The sequence below is a fragment of the Pinus tabuliformis genome, chromosome 2_1, assembly GCF_031772625.1.
Source record: "Pinus tabuliformis cultivar Carrire ecotype Pingquan chromosome 2_1, CPIR1, whole genome shotgun sequence".
NCBI classification, from domain to species: domain Eukaryota; kingdom Viridiplantae; phylum Streptophyta; class Pinopsida; order Pinales; family Pinaceae; genus Pinus; species Pinus tabuliformis.
The window spans coordinates 683,672,582-683,693,574 of record NC_142299.1 but is presented as its reverse complement, the minus strand read 5'-3'; the positions used below and the strand labels follow the sequence as shown (position 1 = coordinate 683,693,574).

At 39.8% G+C, this 20,993-nt stretch overlaps 1 protein-coding gene and 1 pseudogene across 2 annotated transcripts; one reads left to right on the top strand and one right to left on the bottom strand.

Moving 5' to 3' along the window:
* Positions 1 to 343: 343 nt before the first annotated feature.
* LOC149202450 (Ribosomal L28 family) lies at positions 344 to 20,351 on the bottom strand. 2 transcript variants are annotated; one of them, XM_089403174.1, is made up of 3 exons: positions 19,876 to 20,351; positions 2,002 to 2,206; positions 344 to 1,154 (listed from the first exon to the last, which is right to left on the bottom strand). In XM_089403174.1, exons 2-3 carry the CDS (start codon positions 2,196 to 2,198, stop codon positions 683 to 685), a joined length of 669 nt encoding a protein of 222 aa, XP_089259300.1. In that variant the 5' UTR covers positions 2,199 to 2,206; positions 19,876 to 20,351; the 3' UTR covers positions 344 to 682. The 2 variants fall into 2 exon arrangements, with proteins under 2 accessions (XP_089259300.1, XP_089259299.1); XM_089403173.1 differs by having other exon boundaries at positions 2,002 to 2,212; positions 19,876 to 20,350.
* Positions 8,304 to 10,284, top strand: LOC149202451 (ATP-dependent DNA helicase Q-like SIM pseudogene; annotated as a pseudogene).
* Positions 20,352 to 20,993: the final 642 nt, after the last annotated feature.

The following is a 20,993-nucleotide window of genomic DNA, read 5'->3' as shown; positions in this document are numbered from 1 at the left end:
TCATAAAGGAAACTTGATGATGTCAGTAGCCTCACTGGAAGAGGTCAACCCAAATGTTAAATCTATTGAACCATTTACAAGAAAAGACACTGAATTGATACACCTTTCCCTGCTTGGAAATGCATGGAAATGCAAGAGCAATATAAATAAGGATATCAGTGGTAAGGAAAACAGACATCGGTACCATACCAGGTAGAATTTAGAATCTAAACAGGATAAGATGACTCCAAAACAGTAAAATTTAGGAGAATGATTCCACTACATATGCATTGTGTAAAAATTTCAACTTCTTAGCAACTCAATGTTATCTTATTGTCCCTCAGCATCTAATATAAAACAGTAGTACGCCATAAATATTGCAATATATTTTTCCATTTTGGGGCCACACAAGAAAAAGGCAGCACTGTATGAAAGTAACAAGCCCATTTAATCATTTTCCTTTGCAAGAATTTGAAGGGAAAAAAGAAAGGTACAAGATCAACAGAAATTAGATGTGTTCCATTCTCCCACTTGTCCCCCCCATACACTTTTCTAATTTGAGAAAAAAAAAAAGATTTTTATTAATATTTTATTTCAGGCAGGAAAAATGTGCCAGACGACACCTGCTAACTCTATGCAGAAAGAGCAACCTCGATTAACTTATAATAAAAATTCTTTAACCTTGGAGCTTTCTATTGCAAACTTATGTGGGCTGACCCTTGAAATCACCAAGGCTCTGCCCATCATTTGCCACACTTGACTCTGTTCCCTCTCTATTATCTAATATGGCATTTTGGATGCCAGTTTCAACCCCATTACTGATTTCTGTATTTGTATTAAGGCGGTTCTTTTCCCTATTTTCAGCTCTTGAAGCCTTCCTGGCAATTTTAACCCTTTCAAAAGCTTCTGCCAGCTTCTTCTCTTCTTCAGGTGGAAAGAAACCAACCTCCATTTTACTCAATTTCTCATATTGTTGCTGGATCTTTACCTTCCAAAAAAGAGCAAGTTCGTTATCAAGCTTGTGAATCGGCATCTGTAACAGGTAGTCATCAATGCACCCAGCTTTATCAATGCACCGAAGTGTATGTGTTGTAACTTTAATTCGAATAAATCTGTCAAGAATCAAGCTAAACAGCCGCTTCTCCTGTACATTAGGCTTCCACGTTCGCCTTGTCCTGCCAGCCAAAGCCACAAGCAAACATCAGACTCTTGTCACTGAGAATTTACAAGGAAATGTCCCTTCCTCCACCCCCACTCTCTCTGTCTCACACACACATATCCAATCCTACTCAACCCAACTTTCACAATATGCATTAGCAAATAGCAGTGAAAAGTTAAAACACGTGCTGATTTATCAAAATATTGACGGAGGAAGATAGCTATAGAAGTGATTGACTTTCAGCCGTGAATCATGAGTGAATTTTGAACTCTTGAAAGGTAAGTATTTGTTTCATAAGTATTGAACTTTGATTGTAAGTAGTAACAAACTCATCATTTAATGAAAATTAAATCTACAGTGTTGAAATTAAATCCTTTTACATTTTATGCTAAACACTTTCAGTAGTGGTCATTAATTTTGGGGCATTTTAACACGTTGAGCATTTTGATCTTTCATTTCACGGTCCACTGTATATACTGCAATCTACATACACATTAACATGAATTAAACAGTGTAAAAATCAGTAGAAATTAACGTATGGTTCCTTATGCAACTACATTTCTAAAGGTAAACATTGGCTCGTACATGTTTAATGTGAAAAGATTGATCTCAGATTAAAATGCCAACAAATTGATAATAAGGCATACAGACAAGGGGTTTCTTTCTCTCAGTTTCAGACAACTCCACATCACAGTTTCTACTGAATTAGTAGCCTAAGCAGAAATTTTCAAGGAGTGCATGACAGAAAGTTTGTATTCTACAATGAATAGGCAAACAAGATCTAATCTCATACCTGTACAACAACAAATATATGTACGGAGATATTTCCACAAACAATGTAATCCATGGGGAAAAAAAATTACTTGTTGCCACCATCTTCACTGATTTGGTTGCCGAACTGAATGTGGCGACCTCCATAAAGCCCTCTCTTAGCCCGACCCATAATGCACTTATTGTTAGGGAGTGCTTTCTTCCATGCTTCTATAGCTTCAGCACTCACACCTTCCCCTTTACTTTTTTGAAATAGGTTCTTAAGCATTGCTTTTGACCTGGAAGCCATTGTTATGCCTGTGTCTATGTGCCAGATTACAAGTAAAAATTTCAAATCAGTATAATAAATAAAAGCACAAATAATAGAAGAGAAATAAATGGATAGAACCCCATACTCATTGTGACTATGTGCCATGTTAGCATACAAATGCAGAAATAAATATCATATATGGAAATAAGACAATCCTGGGGCCATTCTTAGTCATTGTGGTGACTCCAAAAATCAGCAAAGTGTGGAGCACCATGACTCCAAAAGTGGACACTTCGATCGAGATTTATGAAGGAACGAAATGAAATATAAATATGAACAGAAACACAGAGATACAGTGAAAACAGAACTTCAATTCATTAATAAGAAAGTACTGAAAATTTGTTACAAGCATAATGGAAATAAACTAGTTCAAGTGATGCTAGCTTATCTTTGAGAAGAGATGTGGCAGCTACATACGTCTGACCTGTGTTACAGTGGGGCTCAAAGGCCTTTTTATTATTGAACAACAAAGGGAAAACCCTAAACAACCAAAACCCTAACCCTAGGAGACGAAACACCAAAATTTTGTGGGCCCCATTGGGGTTAGTTGGACAACCAACTTCCCGGGTTCGTAACTTGGTCATATGATCTTTGTTTGGCACATATGGTACCTTGTTAGGAAGATCTCTCTGAGTACTACAATATTTTTGGCAAGCCCTTCCTGTTATGGCCTTGTTTTAGGGGTTCAAAACAACTCTGGAAGTTCAAGACGCGAAAAACTGCTAAAAATAGTAAAGTGTGTTATAATCAAGGAAACTGATGAAACCAGCTAGAGGTCTAGGTGGAATCAGCGGGAGGCCACCAATATCCCCATGGATCAGTCCTCCCCCTTAGGATGCAATGGTCCCCATTGCATGCAGAACCTCCATGAGGTGAGGAAATTTCTGTTGAACCTAGTCCCTTGTGAGCCAGTGGCCCTGGTGAAGGAATTGGCCTACTTTGACAACTCGATATAGTTAAATCCTCTGTTGGCGAGTTTTGTTTATCTATGTGTCCATGATCCTATTAGTCGTGGCCTGTTTAATACAATGAGGCTTGAGCTCTGTTGGTGTCAATTGCTCAACAATGTCTGATGCGTCCAACAATGAGGGAAAATATGGACGCAATTGGTCCACATTGAATAGTGGGTGCAAGCCAAGGAACGTTGGAATGTTGAGCTCGAAAGCATTGTCTCCTATAGCCTTCATGATAGTGTAAGGCCCATATCAGAGCGGGCGAAGCTTGTGCTGGGCCCCAGCGAAGTGCTCCTTCTAAAATGTAACCAAACATTTTCACCCACCTGGAACTTGTGTGGCACCCGATGTTGGTCATGACAATGTTTTTACTTAACATTGGCTTTGCCCAATATGTCATGGACCTGCTAGAAGATGTACTTAATGTGTTCAATGAAGTTGGTAGCTTTGTCAGCTTCAGACTGGACATGAGTCGAATCTGCCTGAGTAGCTGCAAATGGTATGGCAACATCAATGGGACATAGTGGCTGGAATCCTAACCCCATTTGAAAATGGTTGTTGTTAATTGAGCTATGGAGAGCTCTGTTGTAGTCGTGTTGGACATAGGGGAGGCATTTGTCCCATGTGCGTGGATGCTTCAAGTTGTACATGCACATGATGTGTATGACCATCCTGTTGACGACCTTTGCTTGGCCATCAATTTGGGGGTGGAAGGTCATGGACTTAGTGAGCTTGATATCCAACAATGACCATAGGATTAACTAGAACGTAATTAGGAACATGTTGTCTTGATCTGATATAATGGATTGCAAGATCCCAAAATGTACCCATACTCATTCAAAGAAGAGTTTGGCAGTGGCTTATGTTGTGATACTCTTCTTGTAGGCCATCAGAATAGCCATCTTAGGGAATCTGTCGACGACCACGAAAACACAGTGGTTGCCATGCTTGGTAGAAGGAAGGCTCGGCATGTAATCCATGGAAATGGATTCCCAAGGCTAGCTAGGAGTAGGCAGAGGAGTATACATGCCCTGCTTCTTGATTGTAGGTTTGGTAATGGCGCAGGTAGTGTAGGATCTGATATACTTCCCAACATCCTATTGAAGGTTCAGCTAATAAAAATACTTCTATATCACTGCCACTGTTTTTTCTACCCCAAAATGTCCAGTGACCCGACTGTAGTGCGTCACCCAAATCATCTTGGCATGCTTGCTTAAAGGAACACTGAGGTGTTCCAGGTCACATAACAGTGTGTCCTAGAGGTGAAAGTTTGGAACTTGCTTGCCTTCCAAGAGCACCTAGTATGTGGTGTCGAATTCTGGATCACTCTTGTAAAGATGCGGCCATCCCAAAGTCTCTTGTCCACAAGAGTCGAGCACAGTGGTCAGTGCCATAACCGGCGATCGACTGAGGCAGTCTACAACATTATTGGTGTTTCCCTTCTGTACTTAATGTTCAAATGGAATTATTGCAGATATGTGGACCATTTCTTATGGCAATCGTTTTGCAACTTTCCTTGTGTTTGTATGAACTACAAGGGGTCGGTGGTCTATGTGGATGATCGTTTCCTTCCCCAAAATGTAATGCTTCCATTGTCGGTGGGCCTAGTGCCTACACAATGGAATACATCTCTTTGTCATAGGTGGGATACTTTCGAATGGTATATCAAAGTGTCTCATTTTGATATGCCATTGGATGCCCCTATTGGCTAAAAAATACATCAATAGCATAGTCAAAGGCATCTGTCTCAATTCCAAACAGTTGTTGCGGGTCTAGTAATCTGAGCACTGGTGCAAAGTAGATGTGATGCTTCAACTCCACAAATTCCTTCTTTTGGGATTCAGACCAAAAGAACTTCGCTTTCGCTCTGCCCTTGGTGACTTGAGTCAAAGACCAAGTGAAACCGATCTAGCATGCTTGCTAGGATGGGAAACCAATCTAGCATGTGTAAACCAAGTAGTGAGGAGCAAATTAAGATAAGTATCAATATTTCATTAATTTTTGAACTTTTAAATTATGAATCTAAATTCAATATTTTGATTTATGATGGTTTGGGTTATGAGCTAACCTGGTTTTGTCATGATAGGAATTAAAGTAGAATTCCAAGTTCACCTCATGAATAAATTTCTAATGAGGTATGATTTAAAAATTATCACATTCCCTCATGATGAGTCTCATGAAACCTGTGTGCCCATGGTGTAGGAAAGGATATGGGGTCGCCCATTCAAATGAATGAAATTAACGAGGTGGAATGATAACAATATGTTAAAGTCAAAGATTTCAGGAACAGAGCCATTGTGGGACACTAGTCCTCAAAGGTGCCTATTTACCACCATGAAGCATGCTATGACCTATATGATAGTTTTGGAGGTAGGGATATGCCTTGGATTAGAGATCCTTTTGATGTGAGGAAGCCTTGCCAAGGGATGGATCGCCCGAGGGACTCAGAAACAGAGAAGGGGATGCCTAAACTTGGAAGGTGAGTGACTGAACGAAGAGGGAGTAACTGGATGGCCCGAGGGACTGAGAAGCAGAGAAGGGAAGGCCAGAAAATAAATTGGGTTTCTTACTCATGAACATAGCTTATTGGAGTCAGAAGCACATTGGGGGTGTGCCCAGAAACAATGAGCCACAAAATGTTCACTGAGGGAACAAAGGGCTTAACATAGCAACATTGGAAAAGAACAAGCCAAGTTGGTCTAGACATGCCTAGAGCATCTGAAGAATGCAAAGAGGACCATTGAAAAAAATCGTTGAATTATAACTCGATGCCTACCATACTTTTATCTGATGATTGAAGCAAGTGCGTAAAATATTGTAAATGTTGTAAAGAGCTAAACATATAAAGCTCCATGAAATAATATCATTATTTTCAAGTATGTCTTGTTGTATAGATAATAGGGCTATTGAACACCAAGTAAGCAAAGAAGTTGTATGGTTGTGGAAGTTGTTGTCCAACTTGTTTGAAGGACCAAAGGGCCCTACAATGATACATTGTGATAACACCAGTTTTATAAGATTGTCTGCAGACCCAGTGTTTCATGGAAAGACAAAACATATAAACAACAAGTATCACTACATTTGAAAGCTAGTGCAAGATAGTGTGTTGCAGCTATAGTATATCTACACCGATGAGCAGGTAGTTGACATATTGACAAAATTTCTTCCTAATAAGAAGCTTGTATATTTGAAAGACAAGCTTGGTTTAGTTGATATATCCTCCCTAGTTGAGAGGGAGAGATAGACACATCATACTTGTCTTCACATGGGAAGGCAGAATGGAGGATTGGGTATGTTAAATTATGAGGTAGCATCGGGAAGAATTTCTTCCGAGAAATCCATTTAAAAGAAAGAACCAAAAATAAAAATAAACTTGGGTATAATATTATTAAAAGAGAAATATTTTCAAATTAAAATTCCCTCCATCCAAGGTCAAGTCGGCTTCTGGCTCAATCCATCTAGAAGTCTCTACATCAATTTATATATATATATAGAGCTTCATAGCTCATGGTCCGAACATGGATCCGTGAATTAGATAAAGTTTGTGGTTTGCTTTATCGTGTGGTTCGGATATATCTCTGTGGATATCACGCTCTTAACATCGACTTAGGCATCACTGTTTTTATTTGGGTTCGCTTTTATCTCTACAAAAGGAAGATTTGTCTCAAGAGGTTCGATACATATTCGATTTCAATATATCTCTACGGTTCAACTTGGTTCTGCTTGTTCATGGCTCACACTTAATAAATCTATCACTCATTATCTTTGCATGGATCGAGCTTCTCTATTGCATCGCATGGATGGCACCATGGTCTGGTCTCTATATATCACATCGGTGGCACAGTAATATGATCTCATAGCATCGCATGGATGGCACAGTGATATAGCCTCTATACATCGCATCGCGTGGCATCTCAGAACAGAACTTCACTTGGCATTTTATTTCAGAACTTTGCTTAGCACAGAATATCGTCTTCGCATTGCTATATATATTTATCGATGACACTACCTCAGAAAGATTCTCAATTGGCTCTCGGTTATGGCATACAGTAATGATTCTTGTCAGTGATTTAAGTAACTATGTGATGAATAGTCTTGAATGGTAACCCTGCGATGGATATAATCTCTGCAGTCTATCCAATGAATGGTGTTGAAATTATGATCTCTAAGATCGGTATAATATATCTCTGCAACATGCGTGGTTCAGTTCCTCTGAGATTCATATCATATGGCCCTATGGTTTTGCAATGGTATCTCTGTGTTACATGAATGGTTGATTCCAGTCATTCTTCAGCACAATCCACCATTATACATGATTGCAGTATGATCAGTACGGTATCACACAGCAATAGGGTTGTATGTTCAGCGTTATTGGCATCATTAGTATCCCAATTATATATATGGCAGCATTGCAGTTCAGTGGTGGTATTTATATGGTGAAACCCCTATTAACTGTATGATGAAATTTTGATATCAGTTGCATTATCCATGTAACTTGTTCACAAACAAAGTTGTGAACAAGTCTTATGAAATTTGTACTTTGATCCTCTCTGTTGAACTTTCGATGAAATCTAATGGAAGAAGAATTTTGGGTTTTCCCCCTTGTGGGGTTTTGCACTGGTCTCCAACCAAATCTTGGTGTCTTTATGTGTACTTACTTTTCTTTTGATGTTCTTTCCGTTGCATTATTGATGATATTGTTCTTTCTACATAGTTGCATTTGATATGATAATGTTATGGGGTGAATAAATATGTAATGCAAATATCAAAGCAAAGAACAACTTTAGCCCTAAGAAATTTAACATGGTATCAGAGTTGGGCTGAAGAAAAGTCATGAATATCACCCCTATGAAGACATCGTTAATGGAAGCAAGTAAAGATGGCGGAAACTTAAAAGAATCCTATGGTTTGAAGGAAACCCTAGGCACCCTTGTTAGGGCTTGGTGGATAGCATAAGATTAGGCTTTGAAAGAAACCCCTAAAGTATGGCTTGGAGATAATGAAGGCTTGAAGACTTGAAGCCCCCAGCTCTCTTCTGTCGATTGACAGGAAACTAAGACGAAGAGCGCGGCAAAGTCAGACGAAGTGGAAGCAAACAGAATTTCTTCCACTACAAAAATATCACGCTTCCTGTGATGCATTGCCCAGGAAGTGTAATCAGACCAAACCTTTGTAGATATGGAAAACCTGCAGCATTGTGACATGGAACAGGCAAACGTTTTATCTAAGGATGCAGTGCTTGCTGAATTGATTTCTATGGGTTTTGAATTCAGTGCTGCATTGGAAGCAGTAGAAGTTGTTGGGCAGTCAATAAGTGATGCCATAGATTTCATTTTGGCAGGCAATCCTGCTATTGCTAGGAGAGATTGGAATAGTATGAAGAATGGTCAAAATAATTTGCCCAACAGTCATTCTAGAGAAGAATGTGATGTTAGAAAAAATCATGGCTCTCGTAGTGGTTTTTATGCAACAAAGCAATCTCTGATTACAGAGAAATTCAAACCCACTGGAAGACATGATGAGTTTGGATCTGTGGACAGTTGTGAAAATTTATCCTCCAGTTATGTAGCCGGAAATGATACTAGGCAACTGCATTTGTTTCAAGATGAATTCCGTGGCAGCAGTTTACACACTGATCCTTTACAAGACACACAACTGGATTGGGAACAGAAAGCAGAAACTCTTATACAACAGCGCTTTGGCTATAAAGAATTGAAGTGCTTTCAGAAAGAGGCTTTGAAGGCATAAGCATGTCATCAAGACTGCCTCGTTCTTGCAGCAACAGACTCAGGCAAATCCCTTTGCTTCCAGCTTCCTGCATTATTGACTGGGAAAGTTGTAGCGGTAGTATCTCCATTAATTAACCTTATGCATGATCAATGCTTGAAGCTGGCAAGAATGGAGTTTCTACTTGTTTCCTTGGTTCAGGGCAAGTTGACAAAAGCATTTAGGATAGAGTTGTGGCAGGCATGTATGGCATTATTTATGTCTGTCCAGAGACACTTCTACGAGTAATTGGGTCATTACAGAAGCTTGCAGCAAGTCGTGGTATTACTATTACTCTTTTGCTATTGACGAAGTTCATTGTGTATCAAAATGGGGTCATGATTTTCGACCTGATTACAAGCGCTTGTCTGTACTGAGAGAAAAATTCCAGGCAAGCAACGTTGAGTCAGACAAAGAGCACGTTCGAGAAGATATTATGAATTCTCTGGGCATAAAGCCAGACACAAAAATAGTTCTAACATCGCTTTTCAGACCAAATTTGAGGTTCTCCGTGCATCATAGCCAGACCACTTGTCCATCATCTTATAAAGTGGATTTTCAAGATATAATTGATAGTTATACTCGACGAGGAGCCCCGTAAAAGAATATCAAAGCAAGAGTTGATTTTCAAAAGGATTCTATAAACAGGAACTAGAAATCTGCAAGCGAAATTGATTTTGATTCAAATGAAACATCCTCAAATGAATTAGACAGTGATGAAGAGGAGACTGATGATGATGATGATATAATTGCAAACACCTGTTTAATAAAAGATGGAGGAGATACTTGTAAAGGTCACAGTATGACAGTCGAATACCTTGAGGATGAGGCTGATGAGCATATGGGTGAAGACTTTGGTGTGACATTTGGTGAATTTGAAGTATCTGTTTTCAAAGAAGACTGCCATTTAGAACCAGAAAGTGGGTCTTTTGAAACTGTATCGGGTGAGGAACACCCTATACTAGGATGGTGTCCAAGTATCATATACACACCCACAAGATAATAGACAGAAATGATAGCAAAATTTCTTAGCAAGTCTGGTGTGAAGGTTGCAGCTTATCATGCAAAGTAAGATGTAAGACAGGTTGATGTCTTGATTGATGGTTGAAGAGGCTTCCCATTCAGAGGAAGAAACCCCTAATGAGATCCCAACACCTATTATTATCTACGGTCGAAGATTATGATTGCAGAATGAAGCAATGTTTGTGGTTCAAAATGTGAAGATGGGAGAAAGTCCCATATGGTTTTGAGCAAGCCCTCTGGTCTTAGCATATTTGGACTAATGATCTTCTGATGCAGACATCTACCTCTCTTTAGGTTGTCGGTATGTCTTTGATATTTGATTATATGCATTAACAACTTATTTATGACAGGAATAGACCACTTCAGTATTCAGTGCCAGAAGGAGCAAGGAGACGATGAGGGCTTCCATGTAAAGAGAAGTATGCTTGGCATGATGGGCTACATTAATGCAGTCGAAAGCATAGTTTTAAAACTCCGACTCGGCCGAGGATCGACTCCGACTCCGACTCCGAAACGGTAATGACTCGGCCGGCTCGATTTCAATGACTCGGTCGTTGTAAAAATTACATTAAATATTTATTTTTTTTATAAAAATAACATAATTTTTAAGATTTTAAACATAATTTTAAAGATTTTCATTCATGTTTGCAAACACACAGCATTATAATATAGATGGAAGACAACATATAATCAAAGTAGGCTCATGAACCAATCCATTATATCAAAATGGTACCCAATGGCAATACATAGTCAACTGTCATACATGATCAAAGACTCAAAACAAAAAACACATAACCAAGGAGGCTAGAAATGGCCTCTACAACAAAAGTAAACTGAGACGGTGACCAGACTCCAGTACTAGTACTACAGTACTACTAGCTAGTAGCTACTGCCAGAGGAGCCAAGATAATGTCGATCAATCTCTGGATCATCATCATCGGAGTCAGACAGGGGGCCCCATGGCTCCTCCTCATCATCATCATCTCCAACTGCAACTGTAGAAGTGGTACCACTAGCAGGCTATGCAACTGCAGCAGATGCAAGCTGAGATAGAGTAGATATGCGGCTGCGCTTCTGTCGTGGCTGAGCAAAGGAAGCACCTACAATTGGAGTCCTTGCTTGCATTCAACTGAACAGGCTGAAGTTGAACAACATGTTCAAGTTCAACTAATGTCTCCATATCTAAATCTAAATCAAGATCCTCATCAGGATCAAACTCTGATGGACGACTCTCCACTACCCAATCTGATGTTGGATCAATGTCTTCCAACACAATGGGATCTGAATCAGGTCTTTTGTTCAGCAAATGGTTTCGTCTGAGCCGAAGGTTGTATTGGACATAAACTAGATCATTTAATCGTTTTTGATCCAAATGGTTTCTCTTCTTTGTGTGAATTCTCTCAAAGACAGACCAATTGCGCTCACACCCAGATGCACTGCAAGTTTGACTCAAAATACGAATTGCAAACCTTTGCAATTCAGGACAATGGCCACCAAAGGCCTCCCACCATTGTGCTACAAAAAACATAGGAGTGTAATGAGTTAGCTCAACAAAATTACAAATTATATCTAACTTTCAAATTATAAACGATTTAACAAACTTTAAAAAAAAAAAGTAAAACTATTAAGAATCTGAAAATTGAAATTTTTGTTTACCTGGCTCATCTGCTTCTCTTGCATTCTTTGTTAGGTTCTTCCCAAAGGTACCTGATGCATTGCTGAAGATATTGGCCTATCGGTGTATCTCCAGCTGATCAGATTCCAATGGGATCATGCGATCAATGCAATCAATCAGTCCATCTCTGACCTCCCCCCTCAAAGCTCCTAACTCCTTAGCTTTATAATGATACCGTGGGTTCAAAAAATACCCAGCTGCATGTATAGGGCGATGGAGTTGATTGTTCCATCTTTCACCAATGATTGCCCAAATGGGCCCATATTTTGCCACTCTATCCTTGTATATCGTCTTTATTTGCTCCTTTGCTTGATCCATAGCCTCATAAATGAAGCCCATAGCCAACCTTTCCCCATCCACCAACTGCAACACCTTAACTAGTGGCTCAGCAAGCTTCACAATCTCTGCTGCCTTTCTCCAAAAAGTTTCTTCATGGACTTTCCTTTTCAATTCTTTGCCTTCCGGTTTGTTAGACCAATTGCTTTGATTCCATTCATCACTGGAAAACATCTTTTGCAAGTTTCTATGTTGGGAAAGCATACATTGCAATGTCAAAAAATGTGTAGCAAATCTAGTGATGGCAAGCCTAATAATATCCTTGCCCCCAGTGTGTTTCCTCATGAGGCTCAAAACCAATGTATGATTGTAGATAAATTTTGTTATGCTTTTGGCATGATCTATAGTGTTTTTGACCCAATCTAATTTTCCAATATCCTCAAGCATGAGGTCTATGCAATGTGCAGCGCATGGGGTCCAAAAGATGGTCTTGTGTTTTTCCTCTAACAGTTTACCAGCAAGAACATAGTTAGAGGCATTATCTGTGATGATTTGAACAACATTAGCCACCCCCACCTCCTCAACAAACTGATCCAATAGCTGAAACAACAAGTGGCCATCTTTTACCTTATCAGATGCATCAACTGATTTTAAAAACATGGTTCCCTGTGGGCAGAAGACAAGAAAGTTTATGATGGTACGGTTTCTTTGATCAGTCCATCCATCTGACATGATGGTACACCCTGTTCTTGCCCATGAGTCCCTGAACTCTTGCAAATACTCATTAATGGATTGAATTTCTTTCTGCAAACGAAACCCCCTTAGCTCATGCATAGTAGGGCCTTTGAAGCCTTTTCCAGCAGCATGTATGGCATCAAACATAGGCTCATAATATGGTGAACGAGCAGCATTAAAGGGGATATCAGCATCATACCACCATCTAGCTATGTACTCACAAGCAGTCTCCCTCAATTCTTTCTTCCAATGGTCATCTAAAGTGGGCTGCATTTGAGTTTTACTAACTTCAGGACCATGTGCATCTGATGGAGAGGAGGGAGTGAAATAACTTTTGATAGTCACATCACCCTTTTTCATTCTACCCTTTCCCTTATCTTGAACAGAACCAAAAGAGGGAGGAACATATCGGAAAGGGTTGGATGTATCAGTTTAAGGGATAGAGGAAGAACCCTCAAAATCATAATGGGGGTTGGCAGCCATCATTTTTTGTATCTCCCTCTTCCTCCCAATTTCAGCCTGTATGTCTCTTTGCCTAGCCTTATCTTCTTTAAATTTCTCAAAGCTGGCCAACAAATTCTTCCTAATCTCCCCAATTTCTGGTGAGGTACATGGGGTAATTTGGCCTCTAATCCCTGCCAAGTGTTGTTTCAGCCTATTAATGCCCCCACGACCTTCCTTCATTTTCCTATGGCAAAATTTGCATTGCATTTGACTATCAACCATTTCAACATATGCCCAAGCAGGATCTCTTGCTCTAGGTGCCATTTTTTGACTAGGAAATGAAAGCAAACAATCTGAAAATGAAAAAAAAAAACCTTGATTCAATGTTCATTTATTTGACAAAAAACACTCTCTAAGCTTTCTAGATATGCACCTAAAATTTACTAAGCAAAAACAGATTTATAGAGGTGAAAAAAAATACCTCCAGGCACAAACTGCCTCCTCAAGCTTGCTCCAAGAATCAGCTCCTCAATGCTGCTCCAAATGGCTACCCAAGAAGCTCCTCACTCCAGCTACAATGCTCCTCCAAGACTCCTCACTGCTGCTCCAAAACAAGCTCAAGAACTGCTCACTAACTCTCAAAGAAGACTCTCACTCAAATGCATAAGATTGTTGTGAGTGAATGAGAGCACTTGGGTGTGTTAAATAGGGTTTGGGAGGGGGAAATGGACCCCAAAAATCATTTAGCAAATTCATATGACTGCTTGGAGTCCAAACCAACCAAAAAACACTTTAAAAATCCATTAAAATTTTATTAAATCGCAATTTGACGTGTGCCTGGGCGTTTTTTTGTGACTCGGCCGAGTCATAACGGAAACGGCCGAGTTGGCCGAGTCAGCCATGACTCGGCCGAGTCATTCAATGACTCAGCAGAGTCATGGCTGACTCGGCCAGTCGAACCGTTCCAAAGGCCGGGTCACAGAAAATGGTATTGGCTCGGATCAACCCGGCCGTTTCTGTTTCGAAACAGCCGTTTCTTAAAACAATGGTCGAAAGAGCCTCCTCTCCAAATACAGTTTTGATGGATTTCCAAGATGAGCTGAATTCTTGAGTTACATCATGCACTTTAAGTTAGATAGAGTCTCAGTCAGAGACATCTCCACAGATTAAAACAAGTTGTTGAATGAAGACAAGCTCTAGTTCAAAGCTACTGCCTCCCTGCGTAAGAGGGAGTAATGATGAAGATGGTATTCTTTTTCTTTATGTTATGTATTTTTGCTTTGACACTTGATGTTCCATATGAACAGGGAAAAAACAGATTGGTGCTATGGGTAATGTATGAGGCAGTGTGATTGAACACTTTCGTAAGTTGTTTGAGTTGGCACTGGATACAAGCACTCTGATTTTTTATCCTTGGAGAGCAACACAAATTAATGGATGTAACCCTTTCAAACAAGGGTTTGGGCTGATCGAGAACACTAAGCATTGCACTTCCCCCTTGGTTGAGCTCCCAGGGTGGGGAATGGAGTTGGTGGGCTCCTGGGGATGAGGGACCTTTGACCGATATGGTGTGTGAGATTTTGGATCCCCCCTAGTCAGAGTATGCCCCAGTTAACATCCTGCCCACTCTGTGGGATAACCTCTCTCGTCTGGCCGATGGGATGAGGGACTTGGAATAGAGTGTGATCCCTACCCCTTGCAGTAGGTGGATCTCACCCAAGTTGGTGGATGCATGTGTTCTACCATCTGACTCTCAAGGGTCAAGATGGGAAGATCAGGGACAATAGGGTAGAGTGTGATCCTTACCTCCGGTAAGTTGATCTCACCTATTGTCAAGGACTTTGGGATAGAGTGTGATCCCTAAGCAGTGGGGTAGGTATGATCCCGCCCATTGTCTTTGGATATAGGGTGGTAGCTAGATGTTTCCCTATGTGAAATAACTTGGGGTGAGAGTGTCCTATAGGACCTTCCCCATTGTCGCAAACATGAGGTGAGAATGTCCCGTAGGACCTTCCTCATTGTCATTGGATTCTGGGTGGTAGCATTAGCTCCCCCATGACGAGGTTCCCGGGTTGTAGCATTGACTCCCCGCTGGCAGAGTTTTCTGGGTTGAGCCGGGCTCCCTAATGTGGTTCCAGGTTGAGTAGGGCTCCCTAATGTTGTTCTAGATTGAGCTAAGCTCTCTGATGTTGTTGTGGGTTGAGTTGTGCTCCCCTATGATGTCAGATCATTCTTCTTCAAATTCGATATTGTTCAACAATTGCATATGAGCATAAATGAGCTAAGACGAGATATGACTTGATGACGATGATGATTCTATTTTAGATGACCGTATTGATTATTGGCTATAAGATGGAAGTTGGATGCTTCCATATGATGATTCTTCTTCTTCTATTAGAACGAGATTCTTCAACTATTGATCAAAGGTTGAGATGTATGTATCATTGATATAGGTATGAGATATGTCTTCAAGACTAGTAGGGTTTGAGGATTGATCTCCCCTACCTTGATTGTGCATGAGATGAGATGAAATGATGATGCAGTTGCCTGCCTTCTTACATTGAGCTATGTCATTCAAAATAAGGCTTATGATGATGATGGAAATTCCTCCCTAGCTGAGAGGGAGTGTTAAATTATGAGGCAGGATCGGGAAGAATTTCTTTTAAGAAATCCATTTAAAAGAAAGAACCAAAAATAAAAATAAATAAAAAAATCTTGGGTATACTATTATTAAAAGAGAAATATTTTGAAATTAAAATTCCCTCCATCTAAGATCAGGTCAGCTTCCGGCTCAATCCATCTCTACATCAATATATATCTATCTATCTATATATATAGATATATAGCTCATGGTACGAACATGGATCGGTGATTTAGATAAAGTTTGTGGTTTGCTTTATTGTGTGGTTCAGATATATCTCTGTGGATATCACACTCTTAACATTGCACTAACTTGGGCAGCGTTGCTTTTATTTGGGTTCGCTTTTATCTCTACAAACGAAATATCTGCCTCAGGAGGTTCGATACATATTCGATTTAAATATATCTCGACGATTCAACTTGGTCTTGTTTGTTCATGGCTCGCACTAAATAAATCTATCACTCGTTATCTTTGCGTGGATCGAGCTTCTCTATTGCATCGCATGGATGGCACAGTGATATAGTCTATATACATCACATCGCATGGCATCTCAGAATAGAACTCCGATTGGCATTTTATTTCAGAACTTTGCTTAGCACAGAATATCGTCTTCGCATTGCTATATATATCTATTGATGACACTGCCTCGGAAAGATTCACAATTGGCTCCTGGCTATGGCATACAGTAATGAATCTTGCCAGTGATTTAAGTAACTATGCGATGAATAGTCTTGAATGGTATGCTTGTGATGGATATAATCTCTGTAGTCTATCCAATGAATGGTGTCGAAATTATGATCTCTGAGATCGGTATAATATATCTATGCAACATGCGTGGTTCAGTTCCTCTGCAATTCATATGATATGGCCCTATGGTTTTGCAATGGTATCTTTGTGTTATATGAATGGTTGATTCCAGTCATTCTTTGGCATAGTCCACCATTATACATCATTGCAGTATGATTAGTACGGTATCACTCCGTAATAGGGTTGTATGTTCGACATTATTGGCATCATTAGTATCCCAATTATATATATGTCAGTATTGCAACTCAGTGGTGGCATTTATATGGTGAAACCACTATTAACTCTATGATGAAATTTTGATATTAGTTGCATTATCCATGTAACTTGTTCACAAACAAAGTTGTGAACAAGTCTTATGAAATTTGTACTTTGATCCTCTCTATTGAACTTTCGATGAAATCTAATGGAAGAAGACGAATTCTGTGTTTTCCCCCTTGTGGGGTTTTGCCCTGGTCTCAGACCAAATCTTGGTGTCTCTATGTGTACTTACTTTTCTTCTAATATTCTTTCTGTTACATTATTGATGATATTGTTCTTTCTACATAATTGCATTTGATATAATAATGTTATGGGGTGAATAAATATGTAATGCAATTATCAAAGCAAGGAGCAACTTTAGCCCTAAGAAATTAACAGGGTAAACATCTGGCATCTGATACTCCTTGAGGATGAGGTAGGGCATCCAAGATAAGAGTAGTCGAGGACGGATATTCTCTGAGGATTGGCTATCCAAGATAAGAATAGTCCAAGAAGGCCATGCTCTGTGAACACACGGGTGGAGTATGTGCCTTGAGAGACAATGATGATGGTGTCTATAAATCATTGGTCTCATTGGCATTGTGCTCTGATCTTGTGGAGAGATAGAGTTGTTAGTCAAGGCCTTGCTATGTGACAATGTTTGTTGTTATGATGCTAAACAGATGGGTTACCAATCCGACTCTTCTAATGAGATCTCTTAAGATTTAGAATGTCCATTTACCATTTATGAATACCTCCCTAGTTAAGAGGGAGTGTTGAAAAATGTGTAACTAGATTCGGTCTTCATAAATATGAAATGTACTTTTGATTCTTGTATATTGTAAAATGAAAGAAAATTTATTATTATTGTTATTTTTGGAGCATGGGTTTCATGCTCAAGGTCTTTTATTTTATAGGTCAAGCACACATTGAGTGCTTCTAGGGTTTATCCTAAGTCAAGAAGTCAAAAGAGTCATTATCTTATATTGAAGACCTCTTCAGGTACATTGTAACTTGCAAAACGAATTATTTTTGTAATTAAAAGTGTCAAAATACCTTCCAAGACCAAGTCGGCCTGACAGCTAAGAAGCCATGTCCACCTTAGAAGCCTATATAAAGGAGGGAACTCGACCTCATTTGTTCACTCACTCACTTCTCATCATCTACTCGAAGGAGAAGGACAAGAAGGCTAGTGAAGAAGAAGGACGAAGAAGAAGTGTTTTTGGGCTCATTCTCTCTCACACATGCGAAGGAAGGCTAGGGTTTCTGCTATTGGTTAGGGTTTTTATGTTGCAAGATCGATATTGAAGAAAGTGCAGAAGAAGGTCAGCGAAAGGCTCATTAGGTCATCCTCAAGCCCTAGAAGCTAGAGAAAGTCAAGCGAAGGTCTGAAGAACCCTTGGAAGGCTAGATCGAGCTCACACGTGTGGCAACAGCTGCTGCTGGGAAGGTCGAAAATTTCAAACCTGCAGTAGAGGCCGAAAATCTGTAGCTGGAAATCGAAGTTGTGTCGTTGGAAGAGATTTGACTGGGTTTGACTTGGACAAACGAAGCACGTCATCGGAAAGGTCGAACTTGGTCTTGGAAAGGTATTAGTCTTGGTCTAGAGGTCTTGGAATTCGTCAATTCGAAAATCTATAAGAAGAGAAGAGATTTAGGGGTTTTCCTCTCAAGTTGGAGAAGTTTTGGCCTTGGCTTGCAGCCTATATCCTGTGTTCTTGTGTACTATTGTTTTTCATGTTTTGGTAGTTGTTTGATGATAAGAACAAACATAATATAAAGAGAAGAAGCTAATAAGTAAGAAAAAGTAAAAAGATATCACAAACAGTTATCAAGTAAAGAGAAATCATCCTAACTTTTGCCCTATAGATTTTTCAACACAAAGCATAGTTCCCAAGTTTGTATTCGAATTTGGTACGATATGAAAAAAATCATATGGAAATTTTTAGTTGAAGTATACCTCCTAAAGACATTGTAAATATTGTAAGTTTACCTCAAATTACAAAGGCTTGGTCCCAACTCTTCATACTGTAGAGGTTGATGGTTCAAACTTCAAACCTTGTACAATGCTGACAGTTGGATTCCATTGATTGATATATCAATCCATCTGTTTTCTTTCAACACCAAATATTAATAATAATAACACGTTGTCACGTTCAATAGAAAGATCACTCAAATGAGCAAGAGTTTTCACTTTTATCTTACGTACATGTTGGGATATCAAAGATGGCCTATCATGGATTTCGTCCACTTTTATATTGGGTTACTTGATAGGAATATAAGTAGAGATGAGGGAATTGATAGCCTGTAGGTATAAGACAGGCCTCCACCTCTGCGCTTGCCTCTGCACAACACCAACTTGACTGGATGGTTTCTTGATGATGAGAGTTTCTAGAACACTGTGTTGTTCCATTGTGGTGTCCGACATTTCAGGTGAATGGTTCACCCATCTTCAGGGACAGAAAGCTTGGATGGCTTCTTTGTCTTCTACTTAAGACTTGCATCTTGGACTGGCTTCCTTCCGCATTTTGCTCCTCATCCATGTGTAATGAAGAGTTTAATGCAGTTGATCCCTGCACTAGTAATCTAAGGTTGTTGCATGGATCAAAGTGATGGTAATCACACCACAATAGAAATGTTCATTCAAATTTTACCCTAAAACCCTAGGCTTCAAAAACATAGAAACAACGTAAAATGTGCCCTAGATTCTGCTACAAAGGGCAATGCTCTTCCATTATCAATGTTCCAAATAAATACGAACTTGAACATTAAAATAACCATGAAATCATTATTATCTTTGATTCGGCCAACTATGATTTAACCCCAGATTACCGTGACAAGTCTTATCACTCAACTGGTGTGTTAAAAAAAAATATCTCCTAAATGAATTCATGCATCAGGTTGTTAGGTTGATATTTGTTCACGTTCTCAGTAAATGAAATATTACCTACGCAACTCAATCTGTTGTCAAGTAATTTTGCATTAATACACCAGTTTTTAAATCATCCCAAAATTTAACGCAGAATGAATCAATTTGTTTCGCAAATTCAGGAAATATGAGAGTGAATTTAAGCTTGCCAGTGAGGAATCGAAATTTACCTGGTAAGTTTACAGGTGGCTGAGCTAGGGTTGAATCAAGCTGTGTCAAAAAGAGTCAACTGCTCACGGGCGACCCGATGCCTGTAGCCGTGCGCAGAGGGGAGCTCGAGAGGGGCCGTCCGATGTGATTTGCTATGAAGCTGGAGAATAGGCCGACATACACAGCACAGAGCCACTGTGATCCCACGCAGGGATCTTTGAGAGTGTATCAGGCCGAATCGTCCAGGGGCTGCGTGGAAATCATGGAGTGAGAGAGAAACAAAAAAAGGGTGGCTCGATAGCTCAGGAAGAGAGCTGGAAAGTCTGGCTGCGTGGGGAAATCGGGCTGAGAATCACGAAGCCCTGCGCTGAATTGTAGGTTGGTTATCTGAATGGGCTGCGGGGTTTAGAAGGCCTACGGACCTGGTAGGCTTGATGGCTGCGGAATAAGGACAACGATGGAGAGTCGCAGGGTGCTCGGTGAGGTTACTCGGCAGCCGGTAAAAGTGGCTCGATGGCTCCTCATTTCTTTTTATTTATTTATTTTTCGTTTCGTCTTTTTTTAATACTAGAAAGTATTTAGAATTTTCAGAGGCTGCAAAGAAACGTTGTAAGTTGGTAGTGCATATGGAAGAAGAGCATAGATGAAAAAAATGTGATATGTTATGTGATCTAACTATTGCCAAATTTGAATGAGAAAAGAAATGAAAAAAGAAATCTTAATGTTAAATGTAATACACACCAATTTACCAATTTTTGTTATTGCAAGGAGGTTGATCTCGTTCTTCTTACATAAGAAATCCTCTTCTTACATAAGAAATCTACTACTTTCAGTGCAGTTATGTTCTCTACCAACACCACCACGAAGCTGTAAACATCAATCTTATCAGTGAAGTGGTAATTCTCATGATACAGGGGATCTAGATAACCGAAAGTGCCCTGAGGTGCACTGGAAATGTGTGAGGCTTCTGTTTGAACAATCCTGCACAACCCAAAATCTGCAACCTTCGCATTGAAGCCATAATCAAGCATAATGTTGCTTGATTTCACGTCCCTGTGATAAATTGGAGGATTTAGGCTTGAATGAAGGTAAGCAAGAGCACGAGCAGTTTTTGCGGCCACTCATACTCTTGCTCTCC

Bases quoted from the DNA above. Each gene is read 5' to 3' on its own strand.
- LOC149202450 (XM_089403174.1), bottom strand. From the start codon at position 2,198: ATGGCTTCCAGGTCAAAAGCAATGCTTAAGAACCTATTTCAAAAAAGT. The intron at 1,155-2,001 runs GTAATTTTTTTT...TTTGGCTGGCAG, and splicing joins AGTGAAGATGGTGGCAACAA to GACAAGGCGAACGTGGAAGC.